Source organism: Hypomesus transpacificus, unplaced genomic scaffold, assembly GCF_021917145.1.
Source record: "Hypomesus transpacificus isolate Combined female unplaced genomic scaffold, fHypTra1 scaffold_31, whole genome shotgun sequence".
In the NCBI taxonomy this organism is placed as follows: Eukaryota; Metazoa; Chordata; class Actinopteri; order Osmeriformes; family Osmeridae; genus Hypomesus; species Hypomesus transpacificus.
The window spans coordinates 2,201,514-2,218,517 of NW_025813837.1; the positions used below are offsets into that span (position 1 = coordinate 2,201,514).

The 17,004-nt window shown below is 45.4% G+C and overlaps 1 protein-coding gene across 1 annotated transcript in view; it reads right to left on the reverse strand.

Moving 5' to 3' along the window:
- Positions 1-2,529: 2,529 nt before the first annotated feature.
- The window catches only part of galnt9 (polypeptide N-acetylgalactosaminyltransferase 9), a 42,667-nt gene continuing 28,192 nt past the window's right edge, over positions 2,530-17,004 (reverse strand). Inside the window, exons 7-11 of the mRNA XM_047015870.1 lie at positions 9,777-9,962; positions 7,815-7,952; positions 5,809-5,904; positions 3,202-3,369; positions 2,530-3,039 (exon numbers count right to left, since the gene is read on the reverse strand). Coding sequence (XP_046871826.1) covers positions 2,893-3,039; positions 3,202-3,369; positions 5,809-5,904; positions 7,815-7,952; positions 9,777-9,962 — 735 coding nt within the window. The 3' untranslated portion in view covers positions 2,530-2,892. The remainder of the gene's footprint in view (positions 3,040-3,201; positions 3,370-5,808; positions 5,905-7,814; positions 7,953-9,776; positions 9,963-17,004) is intronic.

Consider the following 17,004-nt stretch of genomic DNA (forward strand, 5'->3'; position numbering starts at 1 on the left):
CTCCATAAAGTTCCTGTTTTAAACGGGTATGAATAAAGATTTTGCACAGCTCTACTCCTGAAAGGGACACGAAAAGACTTCTGGTGTGAGTTGAGATAGTCGATGGTCCGTGAGATGGTTCGGTCGGTTGGCAGGCAGGCAGGCAGACCAATACTACCGCATAAAGTTGTGTATTTCGAAGCCACACTGTATTAGCCTATGCTCATTAAAACATCCTCCAGCATTCTCGCTGTCACACCAGGTCCCCGGCTCTCTGCTCACTGGAACATTACAGTAATTGCTGTCAATTCCCCTGCACAGAATGTCCAATTGAATGCCGGACCATAGTACTGCACATAGTGCGAACCGCTTATGGTATAGAATTTCACAGCAGAGCCCGCTGCATTTTGCAACGACGCCATCAGATTCTCTTGAACGCTCCCTATCCCCCCGCCATTAGCCAGGAAAACCCTGTCTGTCTGAATAATGAAGTCACCTCTGGCTCTTGGCTTGGGCCCAGGCTGAAAAGGACTATTGTCAGCGTGATGATGGGAAACATACACAGTTCCGTGTCTGTGAGAGGTGTGTGTCCTTGCCCGCCTGCACCCTCTACCCCGACCATTACCCCCTATAGCACCCCGGCCCATCACTCTGTCACCCTGTGTCTCGGTGGCTCGCAGACGTGAAGCCAGCAGGTAACTCATACCTGCTGGGTTCCATCCTTCCGCTAGGAGGGGCACAACAGCTACAGTGTCATATGCAGCCCTGTGTGGCTGATCTGCATATGAACACATAGACACACACATGCGCAGACACCTACATACACTCACACGCACACACACACTCGCACACGATAATGCAAAGAAACGAACACACATGTAACACCACAGTGCGAACCCACCCCCTCACACACACTCTGAACACCACAGTGCAAACCCACCCACACACACTCACACACACACACTCTAAACACCACAGTGCGAACACACACACACACACACTCTAAACACCACAATACAAACCCTTACACACACGTTTACCACCACAGCACAAACCACTCACACACGTGTGTTGCCATAGCTCCCGGGTGGTAATTGTCAAATAAGAAGAAGGATGTTCGATGGCACAACAATCCCTCTTAAGTGACTCCCATTGTTATGCCGTGTGCATGTGTGTTCATATGTACTCTAAAGAAATATTGACAAAACAGTCATTTCCTCTGCGGCTTATTTTCTGAACATTGGGCTTCAGCCACTGGCTTTGTTGTGTTTGTAAATTCTGCCGGAATAAAACTAAGATATTTCAGCGAGACACCGGTGCGCCCTGAGTTTAGAGGACAGAAATGATCTTTAGCTTATATGAAATGATTAGAGGCAAAAAAGCCTGCCGGGGTTGAGTGCTCCTGCAATCTCTAGGAGTAAACCAGCTGGAAACCAAATTAAAATCTGCAAGGCCGGGCACACAGGTGCGGGTTACGACTCTCCTTACTGAAGGGGCCCTTTTTTCTCACCTCGGCCCACTGTATGGTACGGTACTTGCTCTTGGGCACAAAGGATGCACAGTATCTATTCAAGGACATACCCTTCAAGCAATACACATGTATTGTCAAGAAATAAGCCAAGAAATTCAGTCGCACGACTCAATTTTACGGTATTTGCAGTATATGGCTCTATAAAGTTTTGCTGCAAAGCTGTGAAACTTTTGGCTGGATTTTGTAGAACTATAGGGGAAAAGGCATGCTGCAGTGTGTAATGAATGGAAAAGCTTTCAGTATTTTCTTAAGACCGGTTATTTTGTGGGTGGATTATACCAAAGAGCGTAAGGCAAGACTACTGAAGGAGGCAGAAATGGCTCTAAGTGGAGTCACAACAAAGGCCAGTAATTATGCTTTTTTCTGTTAGCAACTGGCTTTGCAAAAAGCAGGTCATGGCTTTTATGGGACATACCAGGAACAGCATTTGCATAAAAAATATTTTCAAAAAATATGTTTCTAACAGATTCTTACTTTTAGAAGTATTAATAATACAGCTATTAAAGACACTTCAAAGGTCATCATAAAAACAGTTTTATTTTCCTAATTGTCATTGATGGACTGATACCAGTTGAAGTTTTACGATATATTACTATTTTTTCTTTTTTACATCTTTACATTAGATTTATATATTAATCACTTTAAAATCATTTGTACATGCTTGTGGGATTGAACATTCCCTGGTCAGAAGAAGCAGAATGATGGAAAAAGGCACATGATTGCTCCAGGTTTTACCGAGCAACACAGTCAAAAAAGAACGAGAAAAAGAAGAGGCTTGTTTGATTTCTCCAAAGAATATTTTCATCAGTCTGTCAAAATCCCTTACCCAGATAGTGCAATGTCCTAACAACATCCCAAATCACTGCATCCGTCAGCCCATATCAAATCAAAGCAATGTTGATGTGGCAATCGATAGCGATACCATATTTTCATACCGTATTTTCCCAAACCATATATTCAAATACAGATATTTCCCATATCTGCACAGACAAACAGACAAAAATAAATAAAACGTTTTTTTTAAACCTTTAACCTTCTGGGTTAACTGCATTCCAGTTAACCCTTATTCTTTTTTTAAAGACATGTAGGTAGACATTAGAAATATAGAGGGTTTCAAATCAACTAGCTTTCCAGTCTGGTTTCTGTAGTGTGGCCCCAGGTGCAGATGAACACAGGTATTGATCAGATTCTTCTTAAGATCCAGCAGATGACAGTTCCTTGCCCTCAGGAAGGAGTTAGTACATGTGGTCCATGGCTGAGTCAGCACACTATCCTCTCAATTCAGGTCCTTCAGCGCTTATGGGAAGCCTCCGTCCCGACTGTCCACGGTTTTTACAACCTGAGTCCGAAGTGGAGTCTCTTTACAAGATCCCGTTTGTCATTTAATGCTTTGGATGTTTTATCCAGTTTCGAATTGTCCATTTTTGTCCAGAGCACCTTTGAACCACCAGTCGAAGGCCAAAGTTGGCATCTTTGGACATCTCTACCTCTAGGCATCGGCCAGTGTCGCGACTAATGATTGGACCGTTCTGCAAACAAGACATGACAAGATTCGGTTAACATGAACACCGTGAACGCGGACCCATGGTTAATATGAGTGCACATCATGGATGTTGTCGATCAATCCGGAATACCTTCTTTAAGATCTCAAAATTCAAGTTTGAGACGATCAAGAGTGTCATCTTCCCTACCTGTGTGAAGTCCCACAATCTCTGGGAAATGCGCGAAACACTGTCACATTTGTTCAAGAGGGGAGTGCGTTCTTTGCCGTCATCTATTATACATTTGGTGTCAGGCATGTTGGTGGTGGATCCCAAGGCTCCTAACTGCAGGAGACCTTCTGTGGAGTAACGAGCAAGCTGTAACAGGGACAAACAACATCATGTTAGTTGAGACGACGGAGAGCAAAAACACACATGAGAAACATTCTTTACAACTTTTTCCGAAGTTTCCAGTCAGGAAATGTTATGGCATTGCCTTCACAGTGTACCCGATTCAATGTCATAATCAAAATCCAATTTGAATATGCAAAGTGGAACAAATGACGTTTTGCATCTCTAGTGTTGCTAACGTATCACCTCATGTTAAATGCTTTTTGGCCTCCTATGCGGTAACACTGTATTGTTTAATATTGCTTTAGATTTCCCCAACTAAACATGATCCTAAAGTGTTTAGTGCTACACATGAAAGGCCCAGAGTCTGTGCGTATCTATTACGTAAGTGTACAGTAGAGATAACATCAATTATTCATGGGTGTGATTCTTCCTGAAAAATGAGATGCCAAAAGATAGTGGGGTCTTCAATGCAGACCAACCACACGCGCACACAGACACACACACACACACACGGCACAAAGCACACACATACACAGCACACACAGCACGCACGCACACACAAACACACTCAAACTCCCTCCATTGTTCTGCCATTTGCCATAAAATTGAGGGTAATTGGGTTATAAGGGATTCTAAAAGGGTTGGCTGGATCATTGTAAAGGAATAATACTCGGCCACAACAGTTCACAACCTGGATTTACATGGACGCAACATTTACATTTACACGACGTGTTATTCATTTAGCAGAAGCTTTTCCTACGTATTTACCACAGTGCAACAATAACATCTCAACTGGTTAAATACAGTGCAACAATAACATCTCAAATCCAGTAGCTAGACGATTAATGGCGATACATAAGTAAAATGGTGTCGAAAGCCAAGTCTTCTGGCTTGTGCGTTCATGTGGCTGTTATGGGCTGTTGCAGCCACTCAAGCTGAAGTGCAAGATCAATGTGTTCTTGAGCTAATGCACTTTCTCTCAAAAACTTGAGAACAGAAAAAAGAGATGTAAAATATGATCCAATCCCTGTTCTGGCTGCTCTCCCTAAGCAGTGTGTCTATTTGAGGAAGATGAAAAGAATTCTTTGTTTCTAAAAGGCTTTTTTCTGATCTTGTCCTTGACAAAGGAGCTGTGTGTGCATTTTGATTGCTACTTTCGTTTCATCGATATTCTCCTGTTTTAGATACTTAATGAGGATTTTTCTTTTATATAACAAAAGGTGTCTTGAACTTCATGAACCCTTTCCATGGAACCTTGTTTACAAAGTCTCATCACACACTGTGGACAAGGCAGCTGTCCTCCTTAAAAGACACTAAAAGATCAGGCAATTTGATTTGTCAATCACCCGCCATTCCAGTTTCGTAGATCTTAAACTGATTTGACATTCTGGTCTGTCTGTCTAACGAAACTCTAAGAAGATTTTGATCAATGGTGTAAATGACAATTTGGCTCTAATCCTTGTTTATCCTGTACGTGTTCATGGTTTAGAGTGGATGCCTTTGTATCCTTAACACATTTAAAATTGGACCACACAACATGATAAACATGAGGAATCGAGTCTGCCATGGGAATTAACCAATTCTAAAAGACAGGAACACAAGCTTGATTGGTTGCAAGGTTCCACACGTGAACAACCCCCCCCTCCGCAGTATAACAGACAACAGGCTTACAGGCAGCAGGTTAGCAGGGCTAGGGTCTACAACTCAATGCCTTGCACAGCTAGTTACAGTGATCTAATCACACAACGGCACCAAATACATTTCCATGTATTTATTTCCCATGAGGCCAGGATGAAAGACTCACATAGCTGTGCATTACTGGACTACACCAAGCTCCCCAAGAAGACGGAGAAAGCCCTGACAGAGCAATATATTTCCATATGCGACATGTGACGGATAATAAACATGCCACTCTGAATCGGGAGAGAGAGGCGGGGGGCGGGGGGGGGGGGGGGGAGTCGAGGAGGAGGTGTTCAGCCATGAATAACATTTGCATGATTGTTTCTTCAGCGTGAGCTTTTGTTTTGCTGCCCGCGCCTGAAACGGTCGTTGACCCTCCCTCACATCCGCGTTCGCAGGGCAGCACCTATTGAGCGTTCTCTAATAGAAATACTAGGAGGGCTGGAGGGGGGGAAGTGGATTAAAACAAAGAAATGAGAGGAAGAGAGCGAGCGATGGGGAATGAAAGAAGAAGGAAAATGGGAGGAGAGAGGGTTGAGTGAGAGAGAGGGCACAACACGAGAGGAAGAGATAAGAGAGAGGAGAGAAAGTGAGAGAGAGAGAGTAAAAGAGAGAGGGAAAGAGAGAGGACAGCGAGGTATCAAGAGAGAGGCAGAGTGAGAAAAGGCTACACAGGCAGATTAACGGCCTCCGGGACAACTTGTGAGCCTCTTACAGTAACACCACAGTCAGGCCCTTGCTAACTGACCGTCGACTTTCCAAAACTCTTTGATATTCTCTCACCTGTGGTGACATCCCGTGACAGGGGTAGAGGATGGCTTTGTCATCGTCCTCGGAGCCTTGGTCCAGGCAGTATCCACTGGCTTTGCTGTTTCTAACCTGACACACACAACAGGCAGACGTGACATGGGGGGTGGGGGGGGGATGGGTGAATGACACTCTTTTTGTACTTCTTCAATATTATGAGTCTGTAAGGTCTGCTTTTTAGCCATGCTTTTTTCCTCGTCCAACCTGCTTTGTGCTACCTTGTCATCTGTGCGACAGGTAACGTGACTGGTTTCCCGTCCAATATCGGCAGGGAGGGAGGGAGGGAAGGAGGTTTTGTGATGAGCAGTAGCTCTTCTACAGTTTCGGATGTGTATTCACCTCCGCAGACATACACAGCCCTACTCCTGTAGGCAAGGTGCCAAGCGGGGTTCGTGACGGTCCCATTTGAATGTGTATCACTTTATTTCCGGCGCGTGAGATATCTATCATGCGTGTTGTCAGTTGCGTTCTGCTCCGCTGGTCTGGTCAGCGCTGGAGAACGCCCGCGCCAGCCAATGACAGATGAGCCTTCTCTTCGGCCGCTCTGCTATGGCAACACAAAGTAACTGTTCCACGGCTTGTCGCAGATTTGAAATAGTGCCATCCAAATGGACACCGCTCGTAGGGACACTGCCAGAGCTGGATAAAGGAAATGCTTCTGTACGGGAAGTCGGACCTGATTAATCGAGAGGTTAATTTTGATACATGTGCTTAAGACGGTTATAGATTTTTTTTTGTTTTTCTCTATTTGTGAATCGATACAGAGAAATGGCATACTTTGCGGTGCTTGTGACTGGTTTGTCTCTGGTGCCTGGACTTGTCTTCATCTTTTACCTGCTGTGTGGGGTTGAGCAGCCAAGCCCAAAACAATCAAGTCGGCATCGAAAAGCTAATAAGTGTTTAATTAAAACTCATTATGAGTAAATTGCATCTAATCTTGTTGCCGCGCAGCGTTGCTATGGGAACAAGATACCTTTACCTTTGGGTGACTCCCATGAATTAATTTATTTTTCCTTTTGAAATGTAATCTTTGAGGTGCAGAGTGGGGGAAATATGCTGTCAGCTAGGGACGTCTCGTGTGCGAACAGTACGACGGCAGTGCTTGTGCTGTTTTCTGTATCTATAAACATCACAGCGGTCTCTTATGTTCGAACTGTTCCCATTATGCAAATGTGGAGTACAGCTGAACTCTCAGAACATGCTGTGGAACTCTACAGCAAAAGGTAGAAAAATAATTCACCAAAGATTGACAAAAAACTTGACATTAGCTACGATAATTTCGTCAAACTATTGATGTCACTGTTGAAAAATACAAATGGAAATGGTTGTGATTCTACAAAAAAACGAAACAATATAAGAATATTCTGCATATGTATATTGTTGGTTAGTATTCCACACAATAAACTATCTTTATAATGTGTACTTAAGCAATACTACTGTTGTGATCAGTAGAACATCAGTATAAGAGTACTCGGATGCCTTGCACCTCCACCAAGACCCCAGCCATGCTGATAGAACAGCACGACCTCCAGTGTGATATTGCTTTCATACAGTTCTACAAGCGCCATCTATTAATTAACAGCAATAAGAGCCAATAGATTGTGATTTGTTTGTTTATCATTCGTTTGGCTCCTCCAACACAAATAGTTCCACGACTGGACTGTTGCCGAGCAACACAAACATTTACCTGCACACGACTTTGTATCATTCATATTTATCCGTATGTTTCTCTCCTGGTAACCGTTTGTCATTTATGTTATTTGTGAAAATATATCTCTATTTGTGGCACAAAGTTTGTTACAATGCAAAGTAGATAATGACTGTTAATGTAAGCGGAGAGATACATGTTTAGTTAAAAGTCCCACTATATCAGCACTCATGGAGTGCGTCTTGTCCAGTCAAATGACGTGGTCAGACCTAACTGGTGTACTGTGTAAGATAACCCTATTATGCTGACCACTGAGGGCTAATGTGTTCCTCACCTCTCCATAGGTGATGGTGTCATTGTAGCTGCGCATCTCTGGGTACACCTGCTCCAGGTACCAGCGGAAGCTTCGACACTGCAGTCTCTTTCTCAGGGCCACGCGTTCCGAAACGTCTCCAAAGTCGACGCCAGGGTTCTGTCGGCAGGGGGACAGGAATACATTCACCTCACAGACCCTTTGTCAAAAACCTTTTCAAACAGGAGACCTTTGCAGGTGTAGACTTACAATACAAGGGTGACTTGTGTGTGTGTGTGTGTTTCTCTGTGGTGTATATTTGCATAGGGGTGAGCTTATATGGGTGTGTTTGTGTTTCTGTGTAGTGTGTGTGTGTTGGTGTGTAGGTGTGTGTAGTGATACGTGTTTGTGCCGTGACGGGCTTGTATATAGGTGTGTGTGTGTGTGTGGAGTGGCGCGCGCGTGGAGGTATGCGTGCATGAGTGTGCATACGTGTGTGTGCACGAGCGTGTGTGGGCACTTGTGCATGCGTGTGCGGAGTGTGGGGGGGGGGATGTTTGGTTAAGAGATGGATGGGCTGTTCCCGCCATGCGAGACCTTCATTGTTCTTTCATTAGACATGATACTATGCTGAGCAAATTCTAATCAGCTGCTTAATTATGAGGTCTCACGGCCCTGTTGGCATTATAGAGGTGGCTCCCCAGATTGATGGAGGGAATGCCTGATAAGTCCACGGCTCTGTGCTCCTTCTTTTTCTCTTCCTCCCTCCTTCTGGCCCTTTGTTTCTCTCTCTCCGTTCCACTCTTTATGTCTCTCCTCCCTGTATCTCTCTCTCTCTCTCTCTCTCTCTCTCTCTCTCTCTCTCTCTCTCTCTCTCTCTCTCTCTCTCTCTCTCTCTCTGTCTCTCTCTCTATCTGTCTCTCTCTCTTTGTTCATCTCTCCCTGCTCTCTCTCCCTCTCACATGCACATACACACTCATTCATCGCCTCATTAACACCCCCGAGCTCTCACAAACTTCCCTTCGTCTGACTCCTCTCCTCCCCCTCCTCCTCTGACATCAGCCATATTTCAAGGTTTGTAAATAACAAATGCCGGTATCTGCTGTTACTGACTGCAGAATAACACTAACAAATTATTTCAATTTCAGAGGGGCTGTATGGACTGTGGTGACGACTGTACTGAATCACAGGCTCTGCCTTCCAACCAAAAGTAATCATTCCCTCCATGCCCCCCGCCCCCCCCCCAACACCTCCCTGTGGGGGGGCTGAGGGGAGCGAGATGATGTTTTAACAGGCTTTACATGTCACATGTTCCTGTACATTACATACAGAAACTGCATCGCAGGACAGCAGGGTGGTCGAGTGGCCCTGCCACAGTGCCCCCCACCCCCCCCCCCCCCCAAGTCCAAAGCTTGAAGTAGCTTTGGACTTGTCGCGAGGATTAGGACTTGGATGTGTATTAATGTGACTTCAGAAACAATCCAAGCTGCTTCCAACCGACAATGAGGTTGGAAAAATTGTTGCGCCGTTCCCAACCTTGGCATCTGGTTCCTGACACAGACATTGTTCATTCTGTGCAGTGACACACAGCGCTTAGCCGAGCAATTAGTATTCCTACATCAGCCTTGTGTAAGTCATGAAAAAAGATGTTTATTATTTCCAAGCGTCGTTTCAAAGGCCCTTGAAAGCAATTACATGTAAACGGATGCGTATGAAAGCAGTTCCTGATTAAAGGAGCGCTCCCCTCTCATTCATGCGGCGCGCCTCTCCTCGTCTCAGAGGCCAGACGCCAGCCGGCGTCCGCCGACCAGCCCGGCCCGCCTGAAGGTCAACTGGGATGAAATCTGAATTCTGAATATCCATCGACTCCCGTCTCCAGGGGGAGAGGGGAGAGACGGCGGCTCGTCTGAATGAACAAGTGTGCGGAGCTCCTGGGCCTCAAGGGGAGAGGGAGAAAGGGGAGGGAAAAGGAGAGAGCGAGGGAGAGAAGAGGGGAGGACTCACGTTCATGGGGATGTTCCAGGCCATGTACACGTGGGACTTGTAGTCGTCCATCCAGACCTCAGCCGCCCTCAGGGCGTTCCTCTTGGCGTAGTAGTCGATGTCGTTGTTGTAGGGCTTCTTGATGCGTTCGATGTGGGCCACTCTGGAGCAGGACAGCACCTCCATGCTGCCTCCACACTGCCACACCTGGGGGGGGAGAGGGGGAGTAGGGGAACCTAGAGTGAGGACTACAGCTTGTTTAAAGGCCCGGTCTGCTGTTCTTATGCCTTGGCAGCTTACAGGACGGCATCCATTGGATGCAACCGTACGGACTGCACAGACAGTTAACATGCAAACAAGGTTGTGTTTTGATTCGCAAATGTTGCCAACAACCACAACCACACCAACCAAAGCATGCGCTTTGTGAGAAGCCTCTTGTTAAGTCAAAGTTTAGTCCCGCTTTAATGGAACAGAACATTTGTATCGACAAGGGTTTTCCTGTTTGCAGCTTCCTTGTTTGTTTTACAAGAAGGTGCAGTTTGGTTTTGCTTGGCGCGGGTATCAGGAGCTACGCTTCCTTCGTTTCTGCTGAAGTGAGGAGAAAAGGAGGATGAGAAATAGGTTTGTTAAGGAACGGCCCGTAAATATGAGTGTCCCAGGAGAGCTGTCTGTGACGAACTGGGGCCCTGACACCCTATCCCTGAATAGTGTGTACGTGGGCACTGAGATAATGTATAAAAATAGACCGTAAACGCGTCTCATCCTGGCGAAAACGTCCATCACTGCAAAAAGTATCGATTGACTAAGGGCTCGAGAAATGCAGTGGCTCGACGGTGACAAACCCCGCACTCAGGTGCGAAAAAGAGTGACGATTACTCTGGCGTACAAATGATTGGATTTTCACAAATAAATTACATCCAAACATCGCTTTAACTTAAAAGTAACAACAGTTCCTTAAACAAAAGAATAACTTGGGACTAGAAACGAAAAGCAGTTATAGAGTATCTATAGCTGAGAGAGCAGCTTAATATGTTGCTATATACTGACAGTCAGAGACACAGGAGCCTTTTAATGACCATAATCACCATGCGTAACAGATGTTTCCAACCATTAACATCCCTCTGAACCCAAATGTAATACTGCCTGCTCCACATTAAAAACAGAACACGCCCCAAGTCCCAGTACGAGGCAGGGGAGTGGAAAGAGAAACCATTGCGGTTGAGGTTTATCTAACACCATAAGCACAAGCTGCCATTCCAAACTGTCTGAAAACAGCAAGACTGCCGGAGGTATTATAATTTTCAAGGATATATCGAGTAACTCTTCTTAAAACGTACAGTAACAGGATATGCTGACATGGGTGCTCTTGCAGTGTTGTACTGTGGTTAGCACTGTGGTTAGTCTCTAGTCCAGCCTCCCACCCGGCACCTACGGTCTTCTTCGGACAACCGTCTGGTGGTCCCACCTCTCAAGAGCGCCCACTCCCAGCCCAAGCTCTTCTCCTGTCTGGCCCCCCGATGATGGAATCATCTCCCCACCTCCATCAGAGATACTGACTGTCTCTCCACCTTCAAGAAAGGGCTAAAGACGCACTTGTTCCGGGAGCACAACGGTACTTAAGAAAGATTTGTTGGATCAGATGTGAGATTATTTCCTGATGGAACACAATGACACTTATTGAGGGACTCGCTGCACTTGTTGGTTAGTTGTAACTGATTTAACTGCTTGTACTTGCTGTGAATTATATTGTTTGCTTGCTTTCCTCCATGTACACTCTAGCACTTTCGAGGATCATGTTGTTTAATTGAAATGTGTTTAACGACATGCTCTTCTGGTTCCACCCATCGGCACTTATTTGCTTTTCTCAATGTATGCTTTATGTTTTGTCAACCCGCAATGTTTTTGGAGCTATTTCGTTGTTCATGATCATTGACCTATGCACTTTTGTAAAGCTCACTTTTGTAAGTCACTTTAGATAAAAGTGTCTGCTAAATGACTAAATATAAATGTAATGTAGCACTGTGGCTAAGTGGTTAACATGATCTTTGTGTCAGTGTCAATCACTGACTTCTGGTCTGGGAATGGTATATATCACAGGTACAGAACAGTACTCGCACTCTTTAGCGACAGGGTAGCATATAACTGTCAAAATACTACTTTTCTCTCCCTCCATAATGTTTTCTGTCGTATCGGGATGTAAACATTTCAGCTGTTGGATGCTGCGTGTCAGCTTGCTAATCAGTAAGTCAAATCGAATAACTCAAGCAGTGTAAATTCTTCCTGAGAAGTAGGTCTACGAAATTAACTGAGACAAGATGTTCGAGTCACTAAGCCCCAAGCCATATGGCAAAGTGTGTCACGTTCATGGAAATGTGAAAACAATGAAATATTAATCCAAGGCTCTATTATCATACTGCTCATGTGCGGCTACGCTGAGGTGTGTTTATGCCAGTGTGTGTTTAATTGAACGTTAATAAAAGACATTCGAAATGTTGGTCCTCTGATCCAGTTCCAAGCGGTGAGGCCTCGCGGAGGGCCATTACTTCACACCCTCGGCTACGTCTCACTTGGCTGCTCTTGTGTTTGGTGAGCCTCAGTAGCTTAAAAGCCTCTTTTAATGCGTCAACTGTGTTGATCCGGTCTAAAGCAGTCCTTCCTCTCTTTCTGGTCTCGTTCGAATGTGTATTCCGTGTTAATCTTATGAACAACCGCTGGCCATTTTGTCCACAACCATTTTCGATTAGTCTCACAGAAAGAACCAGAAGATAGAAGAAAGATGAAGATGTACAGTGTGCTGTTTATATGCAGTACATATACAGTCCATTCATAGATCATTTGAAGAACTGTCCAGAGAATTTTTCCCACTTCACTCCGTGTATCTGTAACGGGTGTGAATACGAAAAAGTCACTCCTCAATTATATAACAGGCCTCCCGCTTCCACGAAGAGCTACCTTTTCGTTGGCGTAGCTGGTAGTGGTCGCGCTTGGCAATTCAGAGGTGGCGTGTTCGAGCCCAGGGAGTGGCAAGCACCGGCCCGTAGACCTTGGTGATGGAGCGTGGCCACGTTACATACCTGGACACATGTACAAACGCGGTATCGATGCTGCTTTCAAAAGCTCATGTTTGTATGGGCGGCCACTTGCATAATCAATACTTATAGCACAAGTGGCTGGACGGCATGTCGTGGCTCTGCAAGTGCTTCAAGCGGCGCCACAACCACACGGAGGATCAATATGTTTTCAAGTTCGCATTTCCGAAAGGTAAGAAAGCCCATCAGGAAGTATGTTCTGGAGTAGGTCCTCCCGTTGGTCTGAGTTATGTTTCAGCCTAGCCTGCCACTGTCACTGATAAGGGGTACGGAACACACGAGTGAGACTGCTCAAACAGTCCTGAGCTCTTCGGATGTGACATGTTTGGACACTCTGTGAGCAGTGTATCAGAAGAGTTGATAAAACACTTAGCGCACAGAGAGTTCAATTAGCCAGAGCGCTCCCCTCTGCACTCTCTCCATTAGCGGGCTGTTTGATGTTTTATCTGTCGATCTGAAATTGCTCCACTGTGTTCGTGGGATGGTTGATGTTGCTTGTCATTCCCATCTCCTACCAGTCCAAGCCACCATTGTGCACCCCAGAGTAATAGCTGGATCATGGCAGGGATTTGCCAGATACAAACACCATCTTTAATCCGGACAGAAATACTCGCCACTGTTGCCTATCAGCTATAACAAGCGATACGTGACAAGGTAGTCACTGTTGGTATTCCATTCCTAAAAGCTCAAAGGGATAGCTCGGTTGATTGCAGACAAGGAATTGCTGGAGTTACCATTTATTTCCTTTAAGGGATGTTTTTCTCACTGGAATATCCAACAGTCTATTGATGAGGACGGGCGTTATCTGTGTGTGACATTAATCTCATATGTTTTCCTTAACTAAGACTGTCCGCGTTCCTGGGTGTGTGGGTGTGCGTGATTGTGAAGATGTTCTAAAGTGCAAATTACCTCGCCAAGGACTCGTCGGAAAACACGCGACGGCGGAGGCTGGGGAATATCGTCTTGATTAAACAGGCTGCGGCACAGAACACGCAGTCTGTGGGGACTGGGGGGGGCGGGGGGTTCGTCTTTGAGCATCATCAGCCGCGATCTGACCTTTCCAACGGGCGACGGCTTCAGCCTCGGTAATGCCGAGCGGAAACAGGTGGGCGCGCGGCAGACTCCTGGCTTCTCATGTATGTCACGTTCCAGGTTGTCTTATCACGCTGTCACTCCCTCCTATCTTCGGAGGCCTCAGCCGAAGTATTAGCAAAACAAATCAGACCAAATGCCTTCTTTTCCCCCGGACACAAAAGGCATAATGATTATGTGATGATTGTGATGAGGGGTGCTGGGGCGGGATACACAACACATGGATGACACGCTGAGCGAGCTTCGCCCCGGCAACGCATTCTCCTCTTCTCGTTCCAGCACAGCCAATCATTTCGATGCAGGTGTGATCATCTGGTCTGTCAAGCCAAGTTATGACACGTTTGGATGGAATTAATCAAATGCTTTGCAGTCGCAGCTTAACGGCTGTTGGACTCATGATGATTATTGGTTTGAGACACATCACAGTCCATTTAAAACACAGGCATAACATAGCTGGGCGTTATTATTTCGTATTGTTATTGTTCATCTTTATTGAAGCCAGGTTTCAAGCAAACAAATATTTTTGGCATGGGAACCCTGCCAAAAATAGATATCATACACTGCATTGCCATATGCAGGATGTTTTTATATTCTGATATAAACCGCAGGCCCATGACATTGCTCTTTCACCAGATCATCACCACAGCCACAGTAGTTAGTTAACTGGAGCAGGACCCTTGTGGCGATAACCTCCAGGGAATTCAGAAAATAACTGTAAAAACCTCCCTCCCAAACCAACTACTAGCCACAATAAACAGGTTTGAACCTGAACTGTTGTACTGAAAAATCAATGCGAATGCACCCCCGTAGGAGAAAGGAAGACGAGAGCTTTCCTTTCAAAACCGGAAAACGTATTGAACTCTCTACACTTTGTCGGCAAAACAGAAGCTTCTCTCAGTGCCTTTGTTTCACATCCTGTGGCTCTCTAGTTCTCATATCCGCTTCTTAACGGTCTCAGAAAATAACACTCACAAATGCATCCAGTCATATCTATCACCCGTCTATAGAAGGAGGAGGCAGCGGAATATGAGGTCTGAGTATTGGGTCATGAATACCGTTTGGGATGATCTGAGGTTGCCTGGAGCATTGCAGAATTTAATATGACTGCCTCATCTAGCATGGCAGCTGAGTGATTTGACAGACAGCATGGAAAATGGCCTGGTAGTTATTCCCTGAGTGTAGCGGGTCGTCAGCAGGGTCTAGAACAGGAGCCTAGGGTCACCCACAGTTCATCCCTACGCATATCGGCTATTTCGTATGCCTGGCCAAGCCATTGGCAATCCTCTCAAGCATGGCCTGAGGCCACCTTTGATTGGTTTTCACACCAAGTATATTACGGAGTGTTTTATTGTATATGGCGTGCAGCTAGCCCCAAGGATATGGTATTGGCAATGTTTTCCAGTATCTTGACTGGCAGTTATTGAAATGTACTGCGACACTGCCTTCGTTGCAAATGATATAACGGATCCGAGGTTTTGTCAAGTGCATTTCAGTATCTTTGTGTGCTGTGTATTGGCGCCTGTTTGCCAGTCTCACTAGCAAATCCATCCCCAGTTAAAGGAACCAGACCATCACCTAAACCTCAAGACTTTCACATATTATGAGTGTGTCACCACATAAACAACTTGTTTCTAGCCCAGTCCCAACTTAGGGCCCACAGCCAGCATGACCAACCAGTATTTCCTTGTTTACCTCATTGGCAGACAGTGCTGTCGAGTGCCCACATGTATGGTGCGCAACTAGGGACAATTCTTTTGAGTTTAAGCCACAGTGCAGCAATACATGGACCTGCCTGGATTAAAGGCATTAGGCAGCCATATCCCTTAAAACCACAGAAGGTTTCGCTCACAAAACCTGGGACTAGTTGCTAATGTATAGCAGAGAAGAGATCTGTGCAATTAAACGAAGACAGCCTTGTATCCATAGGGTTGTTCTAGCAGACGGAGAAAGAAGCTTGGGATAACCAGCCGAGCCTGTGGAGCCTTCTTAATTGATATGTTCACCTCTCTCGAACCCTGCACACCCGAGGGATATCTCTTTGAATTCAAATATCTAAAACGCTTGCTCGATTCAAAAGAAAAACCAACAAATACTGATTTCAAACACAAAGGGGTTAACCGCACAGTCCCTCTCTGATGTGGTCGCACTGTCTCAGCCCTCACTGTGTTGAATTCCCTGTGACAGCATGTGGCTTTAAAGGATGATTTCATCTCAGAGCCCCGCTGAGCAGTGTTGACACATAGCAATCAAAGCACTGGTATTATCACGCTTTACAAATGACATGCAGAAATGCTGATAAGGTTCTGTGGAAAGGGGCAAACAAAATGGCTAACAGAGTCATGGCCGCCAGAATAATGTTGCACTTCTGAATCTTTATCTTTTGCCTTACTTTCTGTTTGCAGTTTGCATGTCGCTTTGTATAAAAGCATCTGATAAAGGAATAAAATGTAAACGTATTGTCATAGGACAAAAACATTCCAATGTAAAGTGAAGCTTATACAATATAAATACTTGTACTGCAGAACCTTTATTTACAGAACAGTCTGTAAACAAACAAGGCACATTTTCTCGGAGTGTATACAATGGATGGTGTCAAACAGCATACCATAAAAGCTGAATAGGTAAACAACAAACAAGTAACGACTCCCAGCACCAGAACCTTCTGAAATCTTCTGTTATCGACCTCAGCCTGAGCATCAGTCGATCCAACCTCCATTCTTGTTTGTGCAAGTCAAGGGTACAGTAAGCCCGGTGTTCAGAAGCGTTATTCTCAATGCGAGGATCATACAGCTCTCAGAACAGAGTGACACACAGTAGTCACTGTGAATGCACAATTAGGAGTACAGAGCGCCTCTCCTAAGCCGTTCTGAACGTCTTGAATACCCAAGAGGGAGGGACTGACGAAGGGACTGTGGCATCGTAGTTTGTTGTAGGAATGTTGGTGTCAGTTAATCAGTCCACCCCCCCCTGCCAACCCCCCCCCCCCCTCCCCACGAGGATGTCTTAGAGATGACTGATGTTTCAAAGCAGAGTGTGCTGAGGGCTTTATCCTGCTGTGGGTATTAGCA